This window comes from Cryptomeria japonica, chromosome 7, assembly GCF_030272615.1.
Source record: "Cryptomeria japonica chromosome 7, Sugi_1.0, whole genome shotgun sequence".
NCBI classification, from domain to species: Eukaryota; Viridiplantae; Streptophyta; class Pinopsida; order Cupressales; family Cupressaceae; genus Cryptomeria; species Cryptomeria japonica.
The window spans coordinates 196226181-196233445 of record NC_081411.1 but is presented as its reverse complement, the minus strand read 5'-3'; the positions used below and the strand labels follow the sequence as shown (position 1 = coordinate 196233445).

The following is a 7265-nucleotide window of genomic DNA, read 5'->3' as shown; positions in this document are numbered from 1 at the left end:
ATTGTTGGTTGTGCATGCACTCTTTGTGAAGCCACTGTAAGCTGCATGTCAGATTTTAAGAAATGAAGATATTTGAATTAATCTTCCAAATTATCTGTTCTTATCAGTTGATGGGCTATAAATAGTTTCTTCTACCCTTTTACAGCTTAAATTATAACCTTTTCCCCTGAAGTAGTTTCTTCTACCTTCTACCCTGGTTTGGCTTAAGTTTTTTCCCAGGTAGCCATGAGTGGTGATATTGAAATGGAGATTGTTGAAGAATATGCAGATGTGGCAATGGCAGATTCACAAATCAATGTTGTGTTTGAAGATGATCTAATGGATGATCTAATGGAGGATCTAATTGAAGATCTAATGGATGATCCAAAGGAGGATCTAATGGAGGAATCAATGGATGTTCTAATGGAGGATCTAAAGGAGGATGTAGAGATAGAAGAGGGAGACGACGATGATAATATAATGGATGATCTAAAGAAGGATGGAGAGATAGAAGAGGAAGATGACGACGATGATAATATAATGGAGGATCTAAAGGAGGATGCAGAGATAGAAGAGGAAGACGATGATGATAATATAATGAAAGATGATGATGATCCATTATAGCATCTTCATCTTCTTCTTCTATCTGGGCATTCTCCATTAGATCGTCTATTATAACATCTTCCATTTCAACATCACTATATAGTGTCTCAAGAAAATCTCAGCATTAAAGATAAATATATCAGCAGGCTGGCACAAATTATTGGTTATTTAGGAAACATTATTTTATTGTGTTATCTATATTGTGTGTTATTAGGTATTTTATATATTTTTTGTATGCACTCTTTTTTCTGGTGCTTAGCATAGAACTAAAGCTCTCACAATATGTAATAGTTTATTTTGATCAATATAATTTTATTTTATTTTATGCTATTTGTTGCTCCTCTGTTTCTATCATATAAAAGGGAAAAAATATTGTGATAGTTTATTCTGATCAATATAAATTCTGTCTTTGTTTCTATTTGATGCTCCTCTGTTTCTATCATATATAAAATTGTAAATAATTTTGTTGATTTCTTGCTTGATAAAACTCTCGAATCTCCTCTGCTTTAAATTCAGTCTTTGGCTTTTAGTCGAAGAGGTTCAACCTATTGGCTTGTGCCCTATATCGGATGACAAAAAATACTTTGTGAAGGACCTCATGGACTTCATGCCCTTGCTGGGCTGTCGTGCTGACAAGTCTAGACCTGCATCATAAAAAAAAAAAACTCAAGTAATAGTAATAATTATGTTGATATATTATAATGTAGATTTAAAAGGTTATAATTATGTTGATAGTAATGTAATTTAAATATTTAGATTTTTGAACTGTGAGATATACAATCTGTGATTATAAATTTGTATAGGAAATTGTTTAGTACTCTCGGCTTTTCAATTGAATTTGTACTTGTAAACCAAAAGAATTGCAGAGTTTTGGATGGTCTATTATAAACATGTACGAATTATGATTACATGGCTACATATTTTATATGAACACGACTTCTTTTTTTTTTTTTCCGAACTGAAGATATTTTTAGATATGCACAAATTTGTCGGGCCTCCGAAAAGGAAGATAAATCATAGATTACATAAGAGTTTAAATTTCTATGTCAAATGTTTCCTGTATTGCTGATATTAAATTTCTTTATTATAATTTTTTTGGATTGTATATAAGTGTTAATTGTTTCTTTTAAGAAATAGGAAGTTGATTTATGACAGTTAAGATCAAGACTCCCTTTTTGCAATTCTTTATACTAATGGCATGGCCAAAACTGCTTACTGCAATAGATATTAAAATATTGGCTAAACTAGCTTGCAATATACTTATTGCCATGGTATATATCTCTTGTGGTCTCTGGAATGTTGATATTTGTTGTATCCTATGCAAATGTTGTTGATATCTAACATCCAAAACTACTCTGATTTCTATAATAAATCTTTTGGAACCAAACTCAATTGTGACAATTTTATCCATAGCATTGTTGAATACAACAAAGATCAAGCTCATCCTTTGAATCAACAAATGAAAGAATGATTGGGACCAATAAATCAAGACATAATCTCCACTGGTCATAATCTTTTACTTATTTTTGTAGATCAAGGATTGTCAGGACAATATTGTGTTGAATTCTTTCAAAGAAATTTAATTTTGACTTTATGTGTTGCTCTATATGCTACAATAAATCACTCTCCTTCATTACTATTGCTACCATTTGCGTTGTAGGGTTGGCCCTGGAGGTATGTTGGGATCATACTAGGCAATTCTGCTTATCAATGTTAATGTGTTGCTGCATGTCAACTAGAGGAATGTTGGGATCATACTAGGCATGCTATATACACTTTTCCTATGCTATGCATAATGCCTTAAAATTGGCATATGTGTCCTCAAACTTATTATTTTCCATTTTTATCCTATTCTTGAGGACATCTATAATTTTAAACAATGTGCATTTAACCCTTCATCTTGTCCCATTTCACTTTTTCTAAGTCTTCAATTTTTTTGGCTATTTTTTTTTTTTATTCAATTATGTATGTTAAGAGAAGGAGGGACTACATACTACAAGACTAAGAGGCCCTAGAGCTGAATTGAAAGTAGCATTTTTCATCACTTCTTTTTTGTTCGCATCAGTCAATTTGATATACTCTTCCAACAATCTATCAAGTTTCTCCTATAGGACTAGGTATGGACTGATAATGTTCCTAGGGGTTAAGGTTTTACGCAATCTTATCACAATTAAATTTCCCATCATCTCCTAAGTAACCTCTACCATAGGTGGCTTATTGGTACTATTGGCCATTTTGTAATTATCTATAGTTTCAACTTTATACTAAAGCTAGACCCACAAATTTTCTTTTTGCCTTCTTCATCGTACTAAAAAATTCATCATTTTTCCTCTTTGTTGCATCTAGGGCCAATGTGAGATCTATATCCCAATCAATGAGAAGGAGGAAACCTCTCACCATTCTCCTACCTTTCTCAAGCGTGATAGTCTTTGTATCAAAGTCATTTGTTTCAGCACTGTGGTAGTCGTCTCCTCATATTTAGAGGGATCCACACCCATCTTGGCTTTGTCTAACTTTTCTAAAAGCTCCTTTCCCTTTATCCTCATTACAAAGCCCTTGAATTTAGGAGTGTTCACAAAGTCATCATCAACAAGGAATTATACACAAGATATTTGTGCTAATTGAGAATCAAGCTTCACAATCTTTACTCCTTTTGGCTTCTGCACATATTATGCAAAGAGTGGCTAATAAAAATGTCTTCTGTCAACTATAGGGGCTTTACTAGCTAATATTTCATTTGTTTCTAGTTACATCTTTTTTATTCTACCAATGCAAATAAAGATTCATTTATACATTGGGTTCTTTTTGTTTTTTTGTTATTGTCCTCTTTGCACCATTTCCCACTTTCTTCTTTTGTCATAAGTCTCCTAGGAGTTAGATAGCTTATGATCAAATCAACTTCAATAAGAAACTGGTGAACAAAAGAAGAACCCCTTATTTGCACTCATATTTGATGTATGGAACCCTCAACACCACGATTTTGGACTTTATCTAACTTCATTTTTTAAGCCTTTAGAATTGGAAAAATTTGAACCAATCCTTCTCTATTTGTAGTAAAATAAAAAAAGATAGCATTCTAGAAGGTACAAAGTATCCCTTATTCTCACCTTTCAAGTGCAGCTTCTCTATTTAATTTAACTTTCATGTAAGCTCTAAGTATGCCAACCTCTTGGGAATATACTTTATCAAGACATGTGGAGGAATCAAGCACCCATAGACTTTAATAGAAGTGGAATAATCATGGTAAAACTAATTACTCAAATTATGATTTATATTCAACTCAAGAGATACATATTTAGGTCTTGAAATACTTAATACTTCAATAGGAACACCCCATAATTCTCTTCTCAAGTGGTTTAAAGGCTTGAAAACAAAGTGGTTTTGAAGAAGTGTACAACTAACATTTGAACAATGGTTGTCCTAAACATATGTCCAAAACTGTATTGGTAGCATTTGGTTTTTTCCTATATGTCATTTTCACCTAAAGGGCCTTGTTCCATCTAACTCTACCTTCAAACAACAACAAGTGGCATAGGAAGGAGTACATTGAAAAAATGATCACCTTGCTATTCCTTTAGATTTCCATTATCTAATTATACGTTTGATTTAAAATGCATTTAAAAGAATCAAATTCAATATCCTCACACTTTGAATATCCATTGTGATATACATTATATGAATTGGGATCTTGGCTCTTGAATCATCTCCCATGGATTCGTAGAATGAATAATAGGTCTTGATGAAATGATCTTTGAATATCTCCACTACAAAAGGTTTTGCCTCATTATCAAGAATTGGGATAGCCTTGTTATTTTAACTTTTTAGTTTTTTCCATGCAAGAGTTGCAACCCTAAATTTTCTTTTGTGCTTGAAGCATCCCACTTTGAAAAATTCAAGGTTAATAACCTTATTCATAATGCTATTTAAATCAAAGGAATCTATAGTGTTTAGCTTGTTGGTGAAAGCTATTTATTCTTCATATCCATCATTAATCATCCTAACATTAGGGTTGTATTCCTTTGCAATAGCTCTAACAAAATCTACATCCATAAAAATATTTGGGACGACCAGTTTGCCTATCTCATAAATCAAGATATTTTGCTACTTGCCTCCCTCTTCTCTCATACCAATGCAAGAAAGGATCCCATTTGGTATATGGAATATTAGAATCTCTACACTCTGCATAATTACCCTCAAATCCACCTATATGCAGATTTTATCTTGGGGTGTGTACTATTATTTTCAATGAACGAGGAAGAAAAATGCTTTGGGGCAAGTGCACCAAGATGGTGAACAAGAAAGGGGGTATAAGTGGCCACTTTTTTTTTAAAATCAACTAAACCTAAACTTGGTGGACTGTTTCAGACGCATCCACTCAAAATTTGAAGATACCAAAGGAACAAGAATTGTAGTACTCTAATCTAGTTTCGAAACTTCTAATTTTAAAAAAAACTGGATAATATTAAGGGTGTCAAATATTTTGCACACACAAAAGTGTTCCTATTTTTTCCAGCAAAACATAACATAGTGTTTGGTATGCTCATCAAAAAAAGATAGTTTCATTTATTATTTTTAAAAACCCTTCGGTAGAAAGATAGTTAAGAGTGAGTAATAGAAATTGTGTATTTTTTTATAATTTTTTGTTGAGTATTTTTTTTAATGATATTTTAAGTGGATGCATCTTGAAATTCAGGTAGATGTTCGTACGCGTCACATAACTTGCACCAAAATAATTAAAAATTCAATTTTAATTTTTTTAAATTGTAAATAATGAAGCGTAGAACAATAGTATATATATTATTTTCAAATTTGGACAAGTATTTCAAAAGTTATTAAAAAAATGGTACATAAATGTCTCTAAGAAACTCTAGAGACATTGATAAAATAAATTAAGAATTAAAATATGTTAATTTTGTTTAAATCTGAAAAAAATATATGGTTAGAAAGCTCAAAAGATGGGTGAAATTATGGTGGCAATTTTACAAATGCTCACTTGATAACATGTAAACTTGAAGATGATGAAGTTGAGAAACTAGATTAGAAGAAGAAAACACATAAAAAGGAGGGAAATAAGGCTCCTAAGACTCAACCTTGTCATCTAAGCCTAAGTACAAGGAAAAATGTGTACATGTTATTTTAATTAAGAATGTGTAAGTGTTATTTAAATTAAAAATGCGTATGTGTTTTCAAAAAATAAAAACATGTACCTTTTTGAAAAAATAAAAAATGTGCACAATCTTTAAAGTATAAGTTATATTTTCTCTTTTTCTTTTATATTTCTTATTATTTAAGTTATATTTTATGTATATATTGTCAGTATGTTTGAGAGTGCTTTCAGATCTCTAGGATTCATAATGCAAATTCTAAATTTTAGAAGATTTTATCATTTTTCAGACCTAGTCAAATTTCATTAATCAGTGGGCTTCTATCATCATTCTCTTACTATCTCTCTATCTCATTCTCTTTGTCTCCTCCAAGCTCTAGACCTATCTAATTTTCTATCTCTCTCTTTCTCCTCCCTCTCTACCTCTCTCCATCTCACTCTCTCCTCTCTCTTGAAGCTCTATATCTTATAATTTCTCAAACTTAGTCAAATTTCAATAATCACTAAGCTTCTATTATCATTCTCTCTATATCTCTATTTCACTCTTTGTCTCCCTTGATATCTAGACCCTTCTCTCTTCCTATCACTCTCTCTTTCTCTCTCTCTGCCATCATTCTATATCATTCTCTCCTCTCTCCCCAATCTCTAAACCTATCTCTCTCACCCTTCTACTTTATATCTCCCCTCTCTTATCTACCTACCTCAAACACATTATATCCTCTCCATGTTGCCTCCCTCTCCCCCTCCCCACCTATCTCTCCTTCCATATATTTATCTCTATCTCCTCTCTCCCTCTTCCTACATACCTCTCTCTCTCTCTCTCTCTCTCTCTCTCTCTCTCTCTCTCTCTCTCTCTCTCTCTCCCCTTTCTCCTTTTCCCTCTATACTAAACTCTATCTCCCCTCTCCTCTCTTTACATACCTCTACAACCCTTCCTCCCTATTTATCTATATAAAAATCTCTCTCTCTCACCCCCCTTTCTATTTCTCTTTATATCACTCTCTTTGTCTCCCCCAAGATTTATACTTATCTCTCCCTATCACTCTCCCTCTCTCCCTTCTGTCTCTCTCTCTCTATCACACTCTCATTTCCACCCAAATATCTATACATATATTTCTACCTCTCTCTCTCTACATACCTCCCACTCACTCCCTTTGTTTTTGTACATAGATCTCCTTCCCTCCTCCTTATCCCCTTTTATCTCTACTTATATCATTATCCCCTTTCCCTCTCTTTATACATGCATCTCCCTCCTTTCCTACCTACCTCTATTTCTCTAAATAAATATTTGTCTCACCCTTTCTCTCTATTCATACATCCCTCCCTCCCTCCCTCTACCTCTCTACTCAACCATCTATTTGTACTCTCTATCTCCCCCCTCCCTTTTTGTATTTATCTCCTCTCTCTCTACATCCATCTATCTTCCTTCATACTCTCTTCATCTCCCCTCTCCCTCTCTCTACCCACCTCTCTTTCCATCCCTCTTTACTTTTATCTCCCCTAACTCTCTACATCCTTCCCTCCATACTACTATTTATCTCTCTCTCTCTCTCTCTCTCTCTCTCTCTCTCTCTCTCTC

At 33.2% G+C, this 7265-nt stretch overlaps 1 protein-coding gene across 1 annotated transcript; it reads left to right on the top strand.

Annotated features, from left to right (window-relative positions):
• Positions 1-225: 225 nt before the first annotated feature.
• LOC131856565 (uncharacterized) lies at positions 226-603 on the top strand. Its single transcript, XM_059208404.1, has one exon. It carries the CDS (start codon positions 226-228, stop codon positions 601-603), a length of 378 nt encoding a protein of 125 aa, XP_059064387.1.
• The last annotated feature ends 6662 nt before the right edge of the window (positions 604-7265 follow it).